Source organism: Nymphaea colorata, chromosome 2 (assembly GCF_008831285.2).
Source record: "Nymphaea colorata isolate Beijing-Zhang1983 chromosome 2, ASM883128v2, whole genome shotgun sequence".
In the NCBI taxonomy this organism is placed as follows: domain Eukaryota; kingdom Viridiplantae; phylum Streptophyta; class Magnoliopsida; order Nymphaeales; family Nymphaeaceae; genus Nymphaea; species Nymphaea colorata.
The window spans coordinates 3,192,364-3,215,379 of NC_045139.1; the positions used below are offsets into that span (position 1 = coordinate 3,192,364).

General features: G+C 37.3%; 2 protein-coding genes across 4 annotated transcripts; one reads left to right on the forward strand and one right to left on the reverse strand.

Moving 5' to 3' along the window:
- The first annotated feature begins 1,290 nt into the window (after positions 1-1,290).
- LOC116248701 (uncharacterized) lies at positions 1,291-8,726 on the forward strand. 2 transcript variants are annotated; one of them, XM_031621635.2, is made up of 7 exons: positions 1,291-1,481; positions 2,483-2,581; positions 2,824-2,871; positions 6,370-6,453; positions 7,203-7,327; positions 7,416-7,592; positions 8,066-8,726. In XM_031621635.2, the coding sequence occupies exons 4-7, from the start codon at positions 6,405-6,407 to the stop codon at positions 8,435-8,437; spliced, it is 723 nt and encodes a 240-aa protein (XP_031477495.1). In that variant the 5' UTR covers positions 1,291-1,481; positions 2,483-2,581; positions 2,824-2,871; positions 6,370-6,404; the 3' UTR covers positions 8,438-8,726. The 2 variants fall into 2 exon arrangements, with proteins under 2 accessions (XP_031477495.1, XP_031477496.1); XM_031621636.2 differs by lacking the exon at positions 1,291-1,481 and adding an exon at positions 1,500-1,612.
- Positions 8,727-14,936: 6,210 nt separating this feature from the next.
- On the reverse strand, positions 14,937-20,893 carry LOC116248292 (peroxisome biogenesis protein 3-2-like). 2 transcript variants are annotated; one of them, XM_031621002.2, is made up of 9 exons: positions 20,622-20,893; positions 20,345-20,402; positions 20,095-20,256; positions 19,777-19,976; positions 19,341-19,471; positions 18,060-18,187; positions 16,139-16,366; positions 15,139-15,413; positions 14,937-15,014 (listed from the first exon to the last, which is right to left on the reverse strand). In XM_031621002.2, exons 2-8 carry the CDS (start codon positions 20,356-20,358, stop codon positions 15,143-15,145), a joined length of 1,134 nt encoding a protein of 377 aa, XP_031476862.1. In that variant the 5' UTR covers positions 20,359-20,402; positions 20,622-20,893; the 3' UTR covers positions 14,937-15,014; positions 15,139-15,142. The 2 variants fall into 2 exon arrangements, with proteins under 2 accessions (XP_031476862.1, XP_031476861.1); XM_031621001.2 differs by having other exon boundaries at positions 14,992-15,413.
- Between the last annotated feature and the right edge of the window lie 2,123 nt (positions 20,894-23,016).

Consider the following 23,016-nt stretch of genomic DNA (forward strand, 5'->3'; position numbering starts at 1 on the left):
GAAGCTGAAATACACAGTTTAATACATATGTGTACTTCAGCTATCACATATTTGAGATTCCCTCGGATTTGTAGGGAATCAAACACCCTAACTTGTGCACGGCTTTAAGGCTAGCCAAAAACTGTTGCTGTCTTTTTCTTTCTTTTTTCTTTTTCTTTTTTTTTTCCTTATGCAAAAAGATAAGGATACAAAAGCCCATGATCTAAAATCCCTAAAACTTGAAAACCGTGAATCTTAAATTTGACCGTCCTCTCTCTGATCTTAAATCTTACTTAAAGGTCAATAATGATCTTAAATGTGTATTTTTAGATCTGACCTCGGCCTATTAATTCAATGAACCATGAATTTTACACTGAACCTTTTGCTACATTTGATATGGAGTAATCAGACGTCCCTAAATAATCAGACACCCCTAAATAGGGATCTCAATAGATCACATTCAAATCAAATATATTCTTAACTCTATCTGCTTTTTCTCGCATATTCACATATTGAGACTCTAATTCAGATTCCACTACAAACGAAAAAAGTCATATCTGAATCCAGATCTGAAATCCAATTTCATGATCTAAATCTCATTTTTATATTTATTTCCACATCTGAATCTGAATTTTGAAACAAATCCAGTCTATTTTCAAAATGTAAGGGCATTAGATATAAGACACTTATAAGATATTTATGACTTGTGCTTGTTCTGAAAAACTATCGAGGAATCTGCTAAATGCATGCATTTCGATCTGAAAACCATCCGAGATTTACTACTGCTTGATATGCATACTTTTTGCCTCAAGGCTGAAGTGATGGTGAGACTTTTCATCGCGGGACAAAAGATTTCACATCAGATTCACTGAGATTGACCTTTATTTTGTTGGGTACTTTTCTACAATTTAACAACATAATTTACTTTGGCATCAGAACATATATTGGTAACATAGCATGTAAGTTTCTTTATGTATCATAAATATGCAAAATATAAATTACGTACTTTATAAATATAGATGACATGTGTATAAAAAGAGTGTAGTATACACACAAAACATGCATATATTATAATATGTGTGAACTAGGTAGAATCTATATTAGTACATGTCCATCATAAACAGGTATTTTAACGAGCTGGGATCCCCTGAGAGGAGTTAGATTATGGGATTCTGTATTCGAAATATGCTCAATTTTAGGAGGACTAATTTAACAAAAGCTTGTCCAAGCTTCAAATTCATCTATTCAGCCAAGCCAGACATTCAAATGGGACCGAAAGAAGTTCAAAGTAAAGCGTATGTTTCAATTAAAATTCTTACATTTCAGTGCCTTTTCTACATAAGGCCCCGTTTGATTGTCGGGAAAAATTTTTGCCCGTTAGGGCTGCTCTTCTTCGACTCTCTGCGGCTGCGTTCCTCTTCGACCGCTCGCCGTGCTCTCTACCACCACCGCCGCTCAACTCCAGCCTTCGCTCCTTTACAACCATCATCGCCTACACGAAGGTTCGTACTCTCTCTCTCTCCCTCTCCCCCACCATCGCCCTTTGTCTGCGCGAGAGGCGACGTCTCCGTCGAAGGGCGACTGCTCTGTTGTGGTATTCCAACTTCACCGGCTTGACCATCACCTGATTTGGGTATTTTTCCAGTTGAAGCATCATATTTTCTTCTTATTGTTCGAGTAATTTCATTACCGTGATGCTTGACAATCCAAATCAACTCGTTTATCCAAATGTTTGCGATCTTCTTCTTCGGGATGAACTAGGAACAGAGAGATGCATGGATGCATAAACAAGTTCCTTTTCGTACAGAAGTTTTCTGATTTTACATCGTTGTAGCAGTAGAGAGTGCATTTCGCGTTTCTTCTGTTGGAGAAGAAGGGGGTCGTTTGATTATTAGATGTTATCTTCAACCATGAGATTCTAAATTAAATTGATAACATATTTTCTTCATTTTCCTGTTTCTTTTTCCAGGATTGGTTCTGTTTTTCTGACTATGGTGTTAACAAATGTCTCTGTTTTCATCTGGTTTTGCAGACAAGCCTATTGCTTATCTCAGTCGGTATTTAATGGCTTTTGTATAGTTAGAAAAAATACCGAAATAAGTGGCAACTACTGGTATTATTGGAATGTATCATGTTTTTTTCAGCGTTTTTTTCTTGAGATCATTGATTTTCATTTCCTATGTAATGCATCTATATGAAACACATACTGAATGTATACATGCATATGGGATGAAGCTCTTGGTGACATATTTATTCTAATTGTTTGTTAGAATTTATCTATGTGCATACTGCATACATGCACAAATGCGTGCACAGTTTTTATATAGTGCAGACAGTATTTCTGTTTACAGGACTCAGCAGTCATGCTAAACATTCAGATGATCTGGCTGTGTCTTGTCACTTGTCAGCTATTCTGGTGGTTTTTTTGGAATGTATATGTGTTCTACTAAACTTCATTGCCTTCTTCTTATTTTCTCCATTATCTGTTGTGTAATTTCTGCAGGGAACTGCTTCTGTGGTTCTTGCTGCGCTTATTGCGGCACTAAAATTAGTTAGCAGATCCCTAGCTGAGCAGACCTTTCTCCTCCTTGGTACTGTTAAGGTAAGTTGAAATTTAAATTTATATCCAATGACATTTCCGTTGATATGTAGTTCATATCAAATGGTGATGGGAAGGTATCTATGTTTCTTTTGCTTTTTGTTGCCTTCCATGTGAAGAACCTGATACTATTAAGTCTTTTTATCAATAGTTCAATCTGTAACTTCACGAACTGTAATTTGTTAATACTTTTCTGATTTAAAGCTGTCATTTTATCTTATCAACTTTGTTTTCATCACTTGCAGGCTGGGACTGGCACTGCAGAGCTGATTGTTCTTGGGATATCAGGACAGGTATCCTTGATCCGCATGTTTATCAGTTGAACTGATCTTCTGATAATTACCGAGTTTTGAATTTTGACGTCTAAAATCACATGTCAGATTCTCTTTCAGACCAAAGGTTGGATAGTCCCAAAAAGTTTGATCGTCTCAAAAATCTGCTGACCTTGTTATTAAATCATGTGAAGAAATGGCCCGACTAGCTCACCAACCTTGAACTATAGGTTATATCATGTTACAAATGTTTAAGCTATAAATTAGTAGCACATAGCTTATTGTGTTATCTGCTATAGTATGTTAGAAGTTGATTTTTCTTATATACTACTCTGTTTCTTACACAAATTAGCTGGTCACAATTTGTAAATAATTACCATGTTATTTGGATGCCCCATTAAAAATGCGAGTGTACCCACGTGAAAATGGAGGAGAACAAAAAAACCACATCTTCCAACAGTCACCTAAAAAGTCTTTCATTTATTTTACCCTGTGCACTAAACACAGCTAATTTTACCCTGCAAAAATCTACCCTCCCATTAAACAGGGCCTCTCTTTGGAAGAAGGGAATTTTTCCTTCTGTATTTTTTTCCAGAATTCTTTTCCATGGTAAATTTACCATTCTAATTTCTTCCCTGCCATCAAACAGGGCCTAAGTGTTTATTTCTGTATCTTTATGTATTTCATTAATATAATGTAACATTGCGATATTTTCAAAATGTCGATTACAGAGTTTCGCATGGCATTTCCACGATTAAATAATATTTCATTCCGGTTGTTGCCAACAAGTCTGATCCCATTTAAGATGTGGAAATGATAAACTCTTCTCCGTGAGGCTGATTTTTCTGATTAGAGAGGGAAAGAAACCGATAAGGAGAATCTCTCAGAGTGGTAAACACCTTGTTCTTCAATCTACCTTGTTTTCTCCTCTCGAGGTCGGTCTTCGATTCCGGAAAAGAGAAATGGGTCCTGATCTCTCATAGAACAACTGTTCAAGGAAACAGATTTCCTTGGTCATGATGGGGATAGAAACCCCACAAACTTGTGATTTTGAAGTGTAGGGGAAATGCAAAATCTTCTCTAGTTCTCTTCTTTCTGTTTTCTGTTCCCCTGATTTCTTGTTGATGTTGGGATGTTCTTTTTTATTGGTTTTGTGAATCTTGTTGTCTAGATTTGAATTTTTCTCTCAATCCTTACCATTTTCTTAGCAAATCCTGGTTGTTATCCGTGTGTTGTAATCCTACCAATATGTTAATCTGCAGAAGACAGGAATAGCAGCATTGCTGCCTTATTTGATTTTCCGAATTTTCTTCTTTCTTTGACTTTAATTAGTCAATATTTTTAATCAAATTGATTCACTAGTAGTTGTGGTTCCTTTTCGATTCACCAGACTCAATGAATCTGTTCTTTCCAATTGGATTCAAAAACTGATTTTGGTAGCCTTTCAGAAGTTAGCACTGCTGCTTCTGGATTTTTCAGTTTGGCTCAAATGATGATGGAAGTTGATACAATTGTATTTTGAAGGCCTATGAAGTATATTCAGTAAAAGGCAGGTTGATTGTGATTTGTAAAATTCAGGAGGCCAAAGGGGTTGCGGTTAAAGTAAACAGAATATGCATTTGAATTGTGAAAAAAACAACATTTTGCTCTAGTGGAGATAGTAGTGATTGTTCATTCTGCTTTCTTTGCAGCAGTAGTTCGCATGGTAATGTTATACCTTCCACCAATGGAATTGATAATTGAGTCCACAAAGATTGTGACTAGATAACATCTGTTGAAGACTTAGATGCGTCTGCTGTGGAACTTTAAAATTATTCTGGCAGATAGATAGGATGTAGGAGTATGGTCGCATAAATGGGAAATGTAATTCTGGGTTTTCTCCCAATAATGTACTGTCTTGCTTGGAGGCATTGCCTAAGAAAGCAGCTATGTGTGGATAACCTGTTCCTTGTGAATAGCATTGTGGCTGGTTGAGTGATCGTCTTTTCACTTCATATTCATTAGTTAAAAATTTTCTGTTAACTATCATGTTATCAGATAGTCAGAAGTAGGAACAGGATTGAAGGAATGTTAGTTTTACTAACGCAAGAAAATGGTAGCTAGCCTATGTGAGGTATGTTCAACTAAAGGCACACATGTTGCTTTTTTATGAAATTTCAAGACTTACAATGAGAGGAAATAGCATAGTATCGTGGGAATAATTACCAGTGGCAGAGCAAAAAAGCTTTGAGCTGAGGGCAATTATAGGAGCTTTGAACCTGGTCCATGAGCATCTCATACAACTGGGCCTGGCTCGCTATTGAAATTAACTGAGTCTATGTGGGCAGTTGCCCACACATGCCCTCTTATCCAAAAGGGGGAAGGAAAACTTCACATACATGGCAGGTGAATGCTATGAGCTAGGCGTAGAAGACAGGGTGTGTCAACAGGCCTAAGTCACATGGGTACCTAGGAAACCCTTGAGTACTAGTGTGCATATGCAGGTACAGGTATAACCTATAGCAAGACACCTGGGTACATTTTACATTTTTGACAATTTATTTTATTTTATTTTTTAAAAGCAAATTATGCTGTGTTGCTAAGTCACATGGTATGGGTACGATTCGGGCACAGGTATAGACACAACAACTTTAGAAAATATGGGTACGGGGTTACAGCAGGGTGTACATATATATATATATAAATTGAGTTGGAAAAAACTAAATCAAGCAAAATTAAGCAGTTTGGATTACTTACATTCTAAGAAGTATCCAAGTGTCCACTTTGGGTACTGGTATGGTGACACGGGTATGTGGATCTTACTAAAGTATTCATGTGATTTAACTTTGTTTTTTTTAGCTGCATATGAAATATGAACTATGAATGACATAATTTGAGATACAAACATAAATTTGCTTTGATCTTGAATTTTTTGCCCGATATGCCTATGTTGTTAAGGCCTCGCCTAGGCGTGGACTAAGCCTGAGTCCACCACTTTGGCAATTGGCACCTAAGCTGGTGCCTAGGCTCGCCTAGGCGCCAACATGCCTAGTCCATGAGAAAGTGAAAAGTCTCCTTCCCTTTCAATTAAAGATTTTTAATTGAGTATATATTGTTATGTACTTTATGTTGTATTGATTACATGTTTTTATCTATTTTTATATTGATTGTGTTGTTATATGTTTACTGTTATATATATGTATACTGTTAGTGAAATGGTCTTCCATGGAGTGGATACAAGGATAATGCTAGGAATGATATGGCATATTTACAAAATCCTTTTACTGGTAAGGCAGTCATTGATGGGATTCATACATCCTTGAAGGACTTCCTGCCTCTCTCTCTCACTCACTCACACTACTTTGTATGAGCATCTTTTTTTAATTTGTGTCCTACATTTAATTTCTTTTGTCTCCTGAATTTTCTTTTACCTGTGTTCTTCAGCCGTTTTCGTGATTTGATAGTGAAAATATCTACTGAATTCCTGCTTTCCTGTTCTCTACTTATAGTTAGTCTTCTATGTGTATTTGATATTCCCAGGGTATTCAAGTTTGAAAATTTAAATTCAACTCAACATGGAAGAAGCTAAAGCTCCCCTTGCTAATGAGGAACAATTAGATAATGGTGAGTACTGTCTGTCATGGTCGTACAGAATAATATGTCATGGCTTTCAGTTTGATTACTATAAGCAAAAAGCTGATGAGGCTTTTCGCAAATATTCTCTCTTTCTCCTCTGTTCCTTTCTCCTTTCCTGTCTTTATGCTTAGAATAATTTAACATTTTGTCTCCCTTTAGTTTTCTGTCCTGGGGATTCCTCTATGTATAACCTGCTATCGATCTGTTGTATGCACACAAATGTGCCACCTATGTTGGCTCAACTGCCACAATACAGCATGACGTCTTAGTCTTTCAGACAATATCAGACTTGCTTTACTAAAATTAGCATAATCGAACAATTGGCTGTCTATTTTTATGGCGTTTGATCTCCATTGTCAACAAGTTAGGTAGCATGTGATTGTACATTTATTTACAGTTTGAAAACCAGTTGAATCGCTATTTCTTGCAAACAGGGCATATCAAAAGCACGTAACTTAAAATTTCCTCTATAAAGGAGTTGCTGGAATATGTACAGTCACTTGGGTGTTTGCTTTCAATCTCAAAAGCACGTATCTCGAAGTTGCCTTCATGAGGAAGTGACTGAAATATCTATAATCATATGATTGTTGCATGATTCTCCGTCTCTGTCCCCCCTCCTCCTCTCTCACACACATGCAAAAGCACATGTGGAGCTGAATATTCTCTTTAATCTTGTTTCCATAAATTTAGTCCAGTTGATTCGGTTTTCACCTTTTCTCCATTGTATTTATTAATAGAAAGAAAAGCACGAGTAAATGCAATCTGGGAGCAGATGAATGGGAATAAATCTGTTAAGGTGAATCCATCCTCTCTGCAGAAGATCAGCTCTGTATCAAACAGCGTGAAGAGGAAAACATCTCATGTAAGGGTGTTGAGATCATGCAGCAATTCTATATTTGATAAATACTGTAATAACAGTTATACGATTTTATGTGTGCGTGTATTTGTAGAATTGGATGGTAACTCTTGGCCTGGGCCCAAAGAAGGAGGCGACTAAGAAGGAAGCACACGTGCCAAAGACTAGCTTGGAGAATGGCTCAAGCGATGAGGCCAAGAGACTTGCTGCTGCGGCTCTGGCTGCAGCCAAGGAAGTTGCTGTTTCAGCTGCTGGTAGAGGTAAAGTGGAGGTATGGACTTGAGATGTCCTTGCAAGCACTAAATGCAAGTAGTCGACCATTAGTATAAGCTGAATCTAATCCCCTCTTGAACACGACCTATATTTTCATAGTTATGTAGTAACTGGTAATCCATACGTGCAAGCTGCTAGGTAATTGACCATGTGTTAACAAACGATTTTACATAAAAAGATTATTTGGAAGCTGCAGGATTATTCTTACATGTCTGGATCTTCTAATATGGGGCACAGAGATGGATTCAACAAATTCCTTTTCCTTTTGGAAGATTCATAATGCTTCTCAGTAAAAGTTTTTGCTCTAGTGCATGGGAACTTCAGCCAATGAATCAAGTCGAAACTAGTTTTCTTAATCTTCAGTTGACAGCACGAATTTCCTTTTGCATTTGAAACCCATGTGCTGTCCTTAATTCTTTTGTTTGTTTCGACTGGCATCTGCATGTGATTTGTCACTTCAATGTCATGCAGATCACCGAGGTTCGGAACTTTGCTGGGGAGGAGATTGAGGTGAAGAAGCTTGTCGATGCCAATTCGAAGGAGGCATCTGAGAAGTCAAATGCTTCCGCTGCTCCACAATCTGGCCTGGATGCCATTCTTGAACAAATAAAGAAGAAACCAAAACTCAGTGTTCTAGACAAGACTAAGAAGGACTGGGGGGAATTTAAAGATGAAAACAGGGGCATGGAGGAGGAGCTTGACGCATACAAAAAAAGCTCCAACCAGTATCTTGATAAGGTATCGTTTCTAGAAAGAACTGACATGCGGGAGTTTGAACGGGAAAGAGAAATTCGATTGGCGTTGCAGGCGAAACGAAGATCTGATGCAAAAGAAGATTTGTAGGTTGCCTTGTGCCAAATTAGTATGATCATCGTGATTTTGTGCTAGCTTTGACCACAAAATGTGGGTCTTTTCCTGCGACCCGTGATTCTTGTGGAAAAATATTTAAGAGAAAGAGGAAACTCGGTCCAGGAAGATGGAGAGCATACGCTCAGGGAAGGATGAGGGCCTGTCTTCTCGCACCGCTGTAGTGCATTGTTCAATCATTCTGTTTTCTGGGCTGGTGGAGAACTTGCTTGCAATTAACCTATTGAAAAGAAATAGAATCTCTCCTCTCTCTTTCTCTCTCTCACTCTCTCTCCATATATATATATATATATATTCGACAATTCATAATCAATCAATATAGATATAGTTTTTATATTCTTATACATTTTTATATTTACTAAATACATTCATTACACACAGAGAGACTAGAATAATTTGTATATGCAAGTTCTCGTCTTATCGTTAAAGTTTGTTTTGAGCTGATTCAATGGCGTAAACGTGTTGTACAAAGGAGAAACTCTGTAAATGAGTTCCTTATTTGTGTTTTCCCAAAGAACGTACGTTTTGTCTATAAACTCTGATGTAATATTCTACAATTGGTTTTCAATTAAAAAAAAAAAAACCATGGTTACAAGTTGAACTCTGTTGACCTAAGTTGATCTCTACTAAACCAACAGTACAAGTTACATCTCAATGGCATGAAGAATCAAAGGTCGGCATTAAGAGACACATATAAGAAAACAAAATGAAATGCCTGAATATATGTAGTGCACTTTTAGTAGCTTTGAAAAATTACTCAAAAGACTTGTTTCTAATGTGAGTTGGAGGTTAACAACCTGCCGTGCAGAAACGATACCCGAAGCTCTCCTTAATTCCCCATGTCTACATGGTTCTGAGCTGCATCTGGTTTCAGGTGGGCAGTGGGCTACCTTCTGTTCGGTGGATCATCCCTCCCTTTTACAGCATGAAGGAGTAACACTCACAAGAATCAAAGTGAGGATGTACCGTAAGGAGTTATTTATGCGCCTTGAGGATGTACCATCTATGGTACCCCATCTAAACAAGTTATTTATGCCCCTTAGGCACCATGAGAGAGAGAGAGAGAGAGAGAGAGAGAGAGAGAGAGAGAGAGAGAGTTAGGTTATTTGATTCGGCCAAACTTGTGGTCTCCGACGAAGATTAAACATAACATCCTCAGTTCCAAACTATGGCTGAGTGAATTGGTCAGTTATTCGACAAGTGATCCAATTTATTGGTCGATAGGAGATGACCATGTTTCACCCACTCCAAAATGAAAGGGGTGACTGAGGGATCGTACCATTTGAGCCTGTTTTTTCATGTTTTTTCGGAGGTATGGAGAAAGCAACAATCAATAGGATTTTCCTAATCTTTCTTTTCCGAAAACGAAAGGAAGAACTTAAAATTATTTTTCGGTACGGACCAAGAGATTGGATCTAGCGGTAGGAAGAATGCTTGGTATAAATAACTCACTTTTTGGTCTCCAACCTTTCTCAGGAGTCTATGACTATTCATAGCTACTACCTTGACACCAATGAAGAGTTCGATCCAATGCTTTATTTCTGCCCTAGTTGATGCTGATTCGACATTAGAAGTATATTGATTGTTCCTCAATAACCAAATACTTTTTTTTGTAAACAATGTATATTTGATTCTATCTATAAATCTTTTTTTTTAAATTTAAGATATCTTTCGGTGATTTATTTTTTTAATTATTTCTAAATATATTTAAAATAAATATAAATATAAATTTTCATTTAAATAAAACGGATAATCCAGCAAATCAGCAGCCTGGCAGATTGTGTGCAATTTTTAAATTTTATGACACTGATCAGGTACATGACAGCTCTTGCTTACCATCCAAATGAGCAAAATTATTTATTCATTCCTCATGTGGTAGGCAACATAACTTTGTCTCTTTCTGGGCAGTCCTTCTGTTTAAAAAAATGAACAGCTCCATCAGATTCCTGAAAATATGAGCCATCACACCTAAATTTAATCACAGCTAAAGGTCCATGATAGTCTTTCTTTGGGTTAAACTTATCCTTTCTGGTTTTTTATCTTGCAGGAACGAATCTACATATTTCTTGAATGGTTTTCAACTTATTAAGTGATACTAATCTAGTTGTTGACAAATATATCTGATTTTTGAGAGAAATCAATGGAAATTAATGAACAGATGGAAAATCTATCATTTTGATCACTCCATTCATTCGATCTGAAATTGAACATAACATCAGTTCACATGACAAAAGACATAAAAGATGATCAATAACATAGAATGATGCTTTCCGTGCCAAAATTTAAGAGTATACTTTGAACCGTTAATTTATATAAAAAGGCCACGGATAGTGAACATGCATCGCACCAGACAAATCTGAGCTTCCAGATGCCCCAGTCGACCTATTGGGGACAAAATTAGAAAAGTTTGAAAGATTCTACCTGTCCAAGCTATGTGGGTGTAATCACAGGCTTTCCTGAATTGGATTTAGGAGTTATGAGTTATGAGTTAAAGAAGGTGCTCAAGAGTTTAATACATGGTCTGCGTTTCCAAGAACAATCTAGTGGATGTTTGCATGAATCTCAACTTGTTAATAAAGAAATCAAAAGAGACACAATTTAATCCGACCACTTGAGCTATTATATACATCATAAGGGATATGGTTACATAATATAGTGAGAGTGTATGAATAAGATAATAACTGTGACATGATTTCATAATTGCTCATGCAGCCACTTGAACTACTATATACACGAGTTTATATCATACATAAAAGGGTTACATAGTGGGAAACGGGAACACTGCTTCGTGTCGGCAACCATCATTCGATTTTTGTCGGCATCATAGGCAAATCCAAGCATGCAAATCGAAGCTATAGATGTTGAAATAGGGTTAATGAGGTAAATTGAATGAGTTTTAGGTGAGCATGAGGAGTATTTTATCTTTACCGAGAGCCGAAGCTCTCACTTTTTCCCTCATTCCTTCAAGGTCGCAGACTTAGTGCTTTTGGTGCTTCAATATTTCCAAGTGATGACTGCCTGCCAGTTCTCCTCTCAATACATTCCTCCAAACTTCTTGTCTATCGAAGTCAATTCGATTGGACTTTGAGTGGCCGACCAAAATATTCAAAAAAGGTTGGATATGAAAAAAAAAAGATTTAACATTCTGATTACAAAATCAGATCGGATTTAGATTTAAAAAATATCTAATCGGATTCATATTTGGTTAGAAATAAATATCCAATCAAACTCAAGTTTGGATTAAAAGTTAATTTCAACTAAGTATCCTAGATCCCATATCCATTGTGGAAGTCGGCTTTTAACATATAATAACGTGGTTAGAATTTAAGGGTAGTTGAAAGTCATATTTGGATTGGATTCGGTTGGAACTTAATAAGATTCAGATACAATAAATTTTTCTTCTTTCTTTCTTATTTGAATCCGAATATGTGAACATCTTATAAATCAAATACCATAAAAAACACATACTATTTGAATTTATCCATTGACATCCCTATTCTTGTCTTATGTACAGGTTTTGGTAAATATTCTAGTTAGTTCCATGATTTGGGGCCCAAAATGGGTTGGACACCAAATGAAGCCCACTCTGCAGAGGTTCAAACTTTGTTTTCAAAAGCATGTTATTACATCAGCATGGCAACTTCTGATTACAATATGCATGTGAAATTTAATAAGGAAATTTTTGTTTCTTTAGAGTGAAGATAGCAACGCAGATCTCAGTCCAGGCTGGTGCGGATTGTATTTTTTGCTTGTTGAACTTGCCTATAAGTAAGCTCTTCCCTCTCTTACATTCTCCTTAACCCTTCTCTTCTCTTCCTTGCATCCACCATGAGTCTGTGCCTGCAAGAAATTCTACTACCATATTTGTACATGTGTGTGCATTTTGTGTGGTGAAAAGAGAGAGAGAGGGAGAGAGAGAGAGGGGGAGAGAGAAAGATTTGGTTCAAGATGAGGCCAAGCAGATCTCTTCTGTCCATTTCAGAATGGTTTCTCTGCCGATTCTTGCTGCTGACCCTTTGAGATATAGCTCCGTTGGAGTTTGAGGCGATGGAGCTCTCTTCTGTCCATCTCAGGATGGTTTCTCTACCGATTCTTGCTGCTGACTCGTTCGTCTGTCAGCTTCTCCTTTAGGTTCGTCAGTGGAAAATCTGTCGATCGAACGATGCAGGAGCGAGGTCTGGTAGTGGTCTTCTTGGCTTGGACTGAAGGGAGCTCCCTCCATCTGGTGCCAACCAAAGACTGTCATGTTCTTTGAATTCTCTGACATGGTTCTCATCCAATCTGCAGGTACCACTGCAAGCAAAGAACATATATGGTCGCCAGCAGAACAATCTAAACTCACTGGTAACATATGGTCCAACCAGGTTTTCTGTTTGAATTAAACTGATGAATGAGCCAGATTTGGATGCGATACAGTAGCGCAAGTTTTCTGCAACTACAATTCAAAAGCTAAATTTCCATTTGTTAAAAAATTTCAGCTAGAGATGCCATTATCATCATGTTCAAGAAACAAGAAACATATCTCCAGTCAGTTCTTCGGGTTGCTTATATGAGATTCTATAATTTCTTGACTTTCAGAAATAATTTTACATCGGTGGATTTGTTTTAGTTTTCATAAATCCCATGCAATCATTACATAAATTGATTTTCACAGGTCTGTCAGTTCTTGGATGAATCATGCTGATTTCTCTCTCTCTCTCTGTGTCCGTGGGCCCAAGGAGAAATAATTCATGAGGACATGTTGGTGGGCCTCCTGTTGGTCAAAGCCTTTGAAATCTGTCCATTTCATTTTCAGTCGCAGCAAAAGATGCTTCTCATAAGCATTAAACTTGGGTAATGTGTACTTGGTGGCATTCATAAGTTTCTACTGCCATCTGAGTGGAGTTCTTTGGTCTATTTATCAGATTCTTCACGTACTATCAAGGTGATGATTAAATCCTCTACTTCATATGAGGCTTCATCCACTAGATCATTAAATATTTCAACAACCACAACTTGACCTGTACTTTCACTGAAGCAGAAGTAAAGCTATGTCTATTACTTTCTCTGGTTCCTGATCGTATTCCCATGGCACCAGCTCTCGTTTAAAAGTAATGCTCATGGGAATTGACTCATGAACAACACCAACCTTTTTGGTGCTTCGTTGGTTAATTGATTTGTGTTGTCTTTTGAGCAAATTTCTTCTGTATTGTTTTAGTGGCTCTTCAAAGACATGAGAAGCCAGCCGGGCCATGGACAAAGTATATGCTTAGCGCTGAAAAAAGGCATGTGCCATTAGGCAAGAATCTTGGAGTAAAATAGGTCTACGTTGAATAACTAGCCATGAATAACTATTGAGTTTGGTGTCTCCATGATTCCATCACCACTTGTCCAAGCCTATGCATAAGCTGGCTCTACTTTGTCCTGTTATCAACCATGATAAAAGTAAGTAGACTGCAGACAATACTTTCATTGTCGGCAAACTTTTGAAGTTTGAACTCAAATTTTATATTTGATTAGATGCGACCCTTCCCAGATACGAGAAGCCAAATCTCAACGTGGACAGTGGATTTTTTCTTTACTCGTTTTCAGTTCCTGCTTTATTTTCATTACCAAGGACTTTTAAGTTGGAGGGTGCTATCTTATCCAAGGCCCATTTCACAATCTGTGAATTTCAGGAAGCATGAATTTAAGACCTTCAACATGCTCTAAATTCATGAATTTCAAGTCAGAGGATAAAGGGAGATAAAGCTTGAGTTTCCAACTAGAAATTGAAAGAAATTGGATGCATGACTTGAGATTGACGGAATGGTTAGGAATCCATGGGATTTTGGATCCTTGCTTATAAAATTCTAAGATTTTTAAACTCGATCACCTTGAAACTTAAATTCAAAGTACTCAAACGCCCCAACGAGGGTAAGTGTAATGAGTCAGGCATCAATTGTCAGATGGACATGGTTCGAGATCTGCACGGTTTTTGAACAATCAGCAAGCAACTATGTCTAAACCCAACTATAATTTTCCTGCATAAAATGAAAAAGAAAAATTTTCAGATCCATTCTGTACACTTCAAATCATTCTCATAGTTTCACACATTAACGTTCGCGTTTGTGATTGAATAACAAGGATCAAATACTAAGGAGGACAAATTCAGCAGGCTCCGTTTAACTACGCAATGCACAAGGCCTAACAGAAAAAACGCAATGTGCACAAAGAGAATTAGCATCTTCCTCTTCTTCAGCTGGTTCATTATCTAAAAATGGCAAAGTGGACATGATTAGCTGCTCAAGTTGGAGAGCAATTTCACATTACCAAAAGCTGGAGAAACTTGCTCCCCAATCTCATGGGAGCGGAAACAACCATATAAGTACTCAATCACGAAAAGGACGCCCTTTCCCAACTTCGTTTTAAACAAAGAATCATGCCCAGAAAACATAAACAGCAACTGCCCATCAGACTGCCATAGCCTATCCACCAGTATATTGATGCGGGACCGTTAACATAATTTCATCTGGCTTGGAACAAGCAGAGGTAACCCTTGTAACCCATGCTGAACAGAATTCTCATCCACTTCCTAAATATTGTTTGTACATAATTTGGAAATCAATTTCAGACATTAAGCTTAATTCCAACGTTGCTCAAGGGACTTCATCCACAAATAATGAACTAAATTGAAGCAAAAAATCTAGTAATTTTACCATTTTATGCAACAAGCGGTGCACCAGCAAACAGGACTTTACAGAAGACGTCTAATTCTGGCAAACTCTGGATTCTGTGAATGAATGTGTTCTTGCTTGGTTCTTCCAAAAGGTGGTTGCACAACTCAATAATCCGCGGCACAAGCTTCACCAATGGGACCCCAGAAGAGGACGATGCAGCAGAAGCGTTTGCATAAACTTGCATTTCCATCTGCTCCATCAAGCCATTCACCATCTCTCTCAAAGAAATATCCACCACCTTAGAGAACTCATCACTATAATGAAAAAAAAGAGAGTTTGAACCATTTATAGATTAGGAGCACATATCAATAATGCAGGGAGCTTTAAAATCCAGAATCAAGAACAGCCTACAAAGGATACTCATCGATGAAGCAAGGGAACGATTCTGTAAAAACTAAGAGATTGTCAGAATTACCTCAGCCTGCAGTAAGCATGTCAAAGTTCTACAGTGGATTTGGCTTACAGACTTGAATAACCAAGGTTCACTAATGATCCTAGATTGATGCTAGCACATCCTTAAATACTAGGACTAAGCTCAGATTGAATTTTAAACAACTCGGACTTGTCCTTCTTCATGCAAGGGGCAGAGCCAACAGGTGGAATGTGCAGAGAGCTGGTCGAGTGTCCAATCAATGGAGCCAAGTTGGACTTGAATAAAGTGATGAATTCACTGGGTTCTCTTTACCATTGCCCAGTCTACTCAACCAAGCCTTTCCTCCACTTTATCCTACCAAGCCTGACTTACATACAGCTCTTAAGTTGGACAACAATGTGGTAATAACTCAAGATTTAGCAAGATCATGAGAATGCAGGGATGGGGGTGGTGGGTCTTCTAAGCCTGGGAGAGCAACTAAGCCCCTTGACCCAGGTGCAGAGCCTTTGTGTAATAAATCAGAAAAAAAAAAAATCATGCAATTTAGCACTACACAATGTAAAACCTAATTCAGACATTACTGATGACTCTTGTTGACCGTTGTACCTGGATAGGACACTGCGTGTCTCCATGATAAGTAGCTCAAGTTTTGTGGTGGGGCCAGAATCTGCATGAGATGATGTGGCAGAAGATGGGTCATCTGTGCTGGCATTGTCAGGCAGGAGATAGGGAACCCAGTGGTATGAGCTAGCATTTTCCTTTCTCATGGTGTCCAGCATCTCCATGATGGTGTCATGAAGCTGTGGCATGCTGAAAAGCTCAGTCAGCTGCCTCCTGCAGCATGTCATAGGATAAAAAGTTTAAAGTAAACACACACAAAAACAATTAAATAACCAAGTGAAATTCAAACTTGCATTCAGACATGGACATCTGACCATATTACTTGGTCCATAGGAAGTAGAAGAAGAGATCTTCAAGCCAGGTGCTAGGACGCAGTTTGGCAAATTAAGACTCAACTGCAAAATTTACCTTTTTACAAAGTTAGCTTGGTCATCTGAAGCTCATTTACTGTCCAAGTCAAAATAGAAAGCAATAAGGATCCCTGATAATGTAACAGACAAGATTGACCATACCTTCATCTAAGCCTGGTCATCTTGCTTCTGTCCAAAAAGGTGACTTGGATGAGGTGTATGTCAGGTGGCTTGAGGCAGTTACCTCTTCGGCTATGTCACATGGATTCAACTGAAAGGGCGCCAAACCCTTCTTGTCATGGCTGGACATGGGATGCAGGATGGGTCATGGCATGGATGCAGCAAAAAGATAGCAGGTATTTTTTTGTTTGGTTTTATATTTATGAATATGAAAAATGATATATCATTTGCTTTCTCAAAATCTCATTCTTGCTATATGTACAGATGTCTTTTGTGTGTGTCTGAATATATATATATATATATATATATATATATATAGAGAGAGAGAGAGAGAGAGAGAGAGAGAGAGAGAGAGGGAGAGAGGGAGAGAGATTTCTATCTGTGTCTAATCTGAACGTACTTTTATTTGTATCTATTGTTAACGTTGGGTGAAACTGTCCAAGTATAAAACCAAAAAGAATAGGCTTTACATGTGGTAGATACATAACTCTTTGTTGACATTCTTAAGACACTTAAATTAGAAAATCTTTTATCATCTTTATGTTGAAAATCATGGAGTACTGGTTTTCAGAAGGGTAAGATTTTGACACTTCAGCTCTCCAGAAGTATACTTATGCCTCCTTGCAAATGACTGCCGCATAAATTATCCATGTTTCCACATATTTGATATTAATATGGGGAATCTTGGGCTTTGGCATGAAAAGTACTCTCGGTGTCATATATCAACAATCACTAACTTTAATGGATGCCAGAAATTTGAAAAGCTTAGACATCTTTAGAATCAAATTCACAATCGCAGCATTGAACAGAAAAAAATCTGATTTACTCAGGAAAAGGACACACATCAAAATACAAGTTACCAAGCCTAGTGTTCTAACAAATTAACATGCACCAGAGATTCAGAACACTTAGGCAACTAGAAAATATTGCATTTACGTAGTTTGAACCAGTTCAAAAGAATCAACGAGAATCAATTCAACTTGGATGAACACACAAACGCTGTCTTATACTCTTATTTAATTAGGAAGGAGAGACTTTTGATGCTGAACTGAAGGAAGCTATAGCCTGATAGAGCTCAGAACAGATGCATCACTTAAAAAAAATCAGTGAACGAAGGTGCCAATGGTGACTGCCAGCATTAACAATATTTCGGACAAACCCTACATGATTTAAATTAGTGGGGCTTTGTGAAAAGAAAAAAAAAATGAACACAAGGAAGACATGACAATCAACTAACTGTCCTGGCTAAATGGGACACAGCAAGCATGAACATAGTAAGGAAGCCCAAATGGGCAGTACAGTGAACCATATCAAGTTTTCATGGTAGAGATCCCTACTTTTAACAGAAAAATCATGACTCCTTTGTCTCGACTTACCCATTGAGAACTTCAGTGATTGCCTTCTGCATATCGAGAATCAAAGCACCCAAGCTGTACTTCCACAGATAATCCGCAGAAGAAAGGAACTCGTGGTGACCAAGCGAGTCTAGGGAGTCAGCCTCACTCTGCAAACAGAAAACAACTGCAACCATCAGACAGAAATACTCATATGGACAAGATAAGGTAAATGAAGCAACAAATATAGTTATCATGAAAAAAAAAAAACTGGTAAGGTTCAATCACAGATAGGACACCAGAGCATGACATGAGATGTGCATCCTATCCAATAGCAATTGTTTCTATTATGGAATGGTCAACTTCTAATAATATACTGAGACCATTATTTCTATTCATAACATAACCTAAAGCCAAGTATAATATGATTCACAGGCAAGAAATGAATATAACACGTCCTACAGTGCTGCTACAAGGATGTGCATCCATGTCGATCACAAGAACACGTCCTACAGTGCTGCTACAAGGATGTGCACCCATGTCGATCACAAGAACATTGGAAGCTTACATCCAAAGGTTGCAGAGAAGAAATTTGCAATAGACTAGGCTCTATTGATAAAAGGGACTGCAAAATATCCATTTCCATTGACATTCTAAAGAATACTAACACCCACAACTTCAGCAATTCAATTAGTTTGGCAGATTTCTTTCCTTTCCTCAGAGAAGGATTCTTTCTACAAACATCAGATAGTTCCATGCACAGGGCAGTGAAGAATGTTGAAAAAATGCCTTTGTTTCAGGTCCTTTGCTGAATGTCATTGGTTTGATTTGCAAGTTTTCCAGTTGACTTCTTGAAATCCAGTCGTAAACAGAAATTTCTCAAATTCCACTACCTTTTGTGCTCCAACCGATCAAAACAGGCTTCAACCTTCTGTTCGTTACTCCATCCTTTACTAGAAAGTTAGAAACTATTATCTACTCCATGCAGAGGTGCCTCAGAATAAGAATTTCATGAGTGCATCTCCGAGATAAGCTTCAAATTGAAGAATTTGAATTAAAACAAATTAATTAACAGTCGAACTTTACACATCTGTGCAGCTGATAAAAGCACTGAAACAGGGCATGCATATAGAACAGGTATACAGCCATGCCATGAAGCAAGTAAAACCAAATGATACCAAATTCAATATCCAAAAACCATTCCCAACATTCACATACCTAATATCCAAAATTCAAAATAGTAGTTTCTTCAGACATCAAAACCCTAACAAATTCACAACCAAAACATTGACTCATTGAGTTAAAAGAAAAAAATGCTTGTACCAGTTGTTCGATGCTTCCAACACCCCTGGCAGTGTCGATGTACAGATGCCTTCCTAAGACATTATAAATAACTCTGACAAACAAAGTGAGCATGTTCACCGCCCATAATGATGTCATAGCTTTTGTGAAGCCTAAAAAGAAACAAGCAAGACAAAATAAGGTGAGTTTTTGTAAAACACAGAGCATATTCACTTTAGAACAGGACGACTGCCAACGTCTAATCAAAATAAACCCAATCAAGCCTAACTACCATCATTATAAATAGTGAGTTACTTGACAGTTGGGAATTCCAAAAAGCATCACACGAGAAACAACAGATTTTCAGTCTCTACCACTTTCGAAGGTTCTCATATTTCACGATCAAAGAAAGGAGGAAAATGTAAAAATATAGATGCAAATTACAAAGAGTAACTGCAAAATAAATGCAATAACTTACTAAGAATTTTCAGTCTCTCCCACAATTCCAGCTTCTCTCTTGCTGTCAGTCTGTTGGGTTGGCTTCTTCCTTGGTTTAGCCTATCTCTTAATTCTGACAGATGTAACTCTTCAGACATCCGAATCCTAAGATCGTTCATCACGGAAGGGAGGGTGGTCGTATCCGAAATCCACTGGATGCTAGCAAACGAGGCCTGCATTCTATCCAACAAAACCAAAAATAGATAAGCATATCTAATCCAATCACCCAAGGACCAACAAAAGAAGTGGAATACCAATGAATTGGGTAACTCCCAATTTCAAACCATGGAGAACATACTGTGCTTTAATCCTCTCATCGGCTTCATGCTGTTTTTCAAGCTCTCTCTCCAAGGCTGCGATTCTCTCTCTCTGACTGTCATAAAGCTTGTACAAAACATACCCACTCCCCAAAATCCCTATCGAAACGTACACCTTTCTCTTATGCTTCCTCCAAAAGTCCCTGATTTAGTAAACCCCTTTATCAATTTCCAATATAAAAAAGCAGAAGTGATGAACCAATCCTTAAATCAATAAAAAATGAGATTTACCTAAGAGGAAGCATAGCTGCAAATCATAACAGACAAGTCATGCCTCAGTGAACCCAGCCTGCATCAACATAACTGTTGGTATTGGGTACCAATAATAATCTAATATAACAGAAACATGCACGATTTTCACAAACCATATGCAGAAATTATTTCAATTGTCGAAGTCCCACAAACCAAATATGCAAATGAGAAGGGAATCCCTAACTGGGCATCTAAGAGTTTACTTCAAAGAAGCACAATAATCTTAACGAAAAAGGAAGGTACTGCTGAAGATCACCTGCACATCTGAGGAACAACCAAGCAGAGACTGAGTTCCCACCTGACGCAAGTGACCAAAAGCCAAAGGCGTCTTTCATCTGCCCTCTTCGTTCCACTCGCTCGAATCAGTAGAAAAGAAGGAGATTTTTGGTTCTCGAATTTGGGTGTTCTCGGCCAAGGGACGGAGATAGGGAAGAAACGGTGTCGCGCAAACGCACCGGCAAAGGAAGCACCAATGCGACACCAAAGTTGTCGGCCAGACAAAGTACAAAAAGAAGCTGCTTGGCGATGAAACTAACGAGAGGTCGCATTTTGGTGTCAATGCAGTATCAAAATATCTGCAGTTTTTTTCGGGAAAAAATCACGTGTTTTATATTTCAAATATTTCGGATCCGTCGATATATTACGAATCAGGCGCTAATGAATTTAGTAATAAAAAAACAAAATCTAAAATATCGTATCCTGTCTAAACCATGTTGTACCTTAATTTACCGGCAATTTAAATAATCGCATTTAATCATTGTCATATTCTTCATATTTTTAAATCAATTTAAAGTCTTTCAGATTAGTTTTTGGATTAAAAATAATGCATCTCATACATATTGTGTAAATAATCTCGGGATACATCATGAATGTCCGGTTTAAAAATTGTGAAAATATGTGATAAAAAACAATAGGGGACGCTTCGTTACTTGATATTTAAAATTCACCAATTTCATGCGACATACTATTATTAATATTGCAAATTTTTTATCATGAATACCTGGTTAGGCTAAGTTAGATTTAAAAATTCATATTTTTAAGTCCTTATTTTATCATTTAGCATTGAGAACAAACATAACATATTTGGTGAGACAGGCAAGTACTTTGAAGACACATAGCTTGTCTAATTCATGTGAGTGCTTAAAAGGTAAGTCTATGACACTTAAGTTGAATGATATATTTAATACTTTAATTAAGTTTCAATGTAACCCATAACCCTAAGATCCCGTTTGATACACAAGGATTTTACTATGCATTAGAGGAAACTTGTCGTTTTTGTATGGCTTTTCGTTTTCATTTCAAACACAAGAAAACAAATAGATAGATCAGGGTAATTTTACCCTCCAAAAAAGTCAAACTCTCTGGAGTTCGACTTTTTTACCATGAATTTTTTTTCACTATATATTGATCGTTCCAAATTTTTATCTGCCATCAAACTGACCCTAAAGGCAAGGGGAATAAGGAGCCTTTATGTATTTTTGGCGTTAAGTTGTGAACCTCATATTCACCATAATATAAAGGGAGGACGGTCTGATCTTAAATTTAAGATTCCTTAATGGTGAAGGTTTTAATTAACGACAACCAAAGTGTTCGGCTTCTCAGTTGTCCTTTATAAACAAGTACAAAGCATACAGTTATAGATCCTTAGATATGATATATCTCCTTATGTGTGAGTCACTAACTAGCAAAAAGCTGACAGTTTATTTACATGTGTTTATTTCATATTTGAAATCCATATATTTGACCTGAAAATGCTTTTGTTAATGCGATAAAAGATCTATAGCAAAATCTTTATTTCGTCAAATTAAGAATCTTAGATCAGATCTAAGATCTACAGTTGAAATCTTTATTTCGTCTTTTTAGACTAATAAAAGGTCTGTTTTATGATCTGATGGGAAGAGTCGCATAATAAGTCCACGGTTCTCTAATCTTGAGGATTTTAGATCAGGACAATCAAACACCTCTTTAGGTTTCAATTTTTTGATTATCCTCTCTGCTTAACATAACAGGTTATACCGAAGATGAAGTATCCGTCTTGATAGTTTCTTCCAATGCGATGGATGAAAATACTCCTCCTGCTCACCAAAAAACTGTCTTGAGAAGAGTTGACCTTTGTATGGAAATTGTTTGTATGGAAATTGTAGACGATGCAGTTTCATGAAAGAGGAACTTGAGAATTGTAAGTAGCTGACTTTTATTAATCATCCAAAAAATTTCAATAAGTAGAAGTTGTGTATGAGGTTTATAATATAAATATTTATCGACACATTAATTCAAAGAGGTGTGGCGCAGCTGATTGGGCCAATAGCTAGTACAAGGCCAGTCGTTGGTTAGATTAATCCTTTGGTGTTAACCTTCTATATAAGCCAAAGCAAGCATAGGCCATAGGAGCTAGAGCTACATTGTGGCTTCTGTGGGCAAATGCCCACACAGCTCACAAAAATTGCTTATATAGATACTTCATTTTGTTTATAATGTTTTATATATTAGTGTTCCTAAAAATTTGAAATTTAAAGACTAAATCCCTTGGCTAAACACGAAGATGATTGGAGATGGAAGACGAAGTGACCAATTACTTGGATGATCAAGCATTTGAAGTAGTTATTTTGTTTAAGAACAGTGGAAATCTTGAACCATAGTCCATATATATC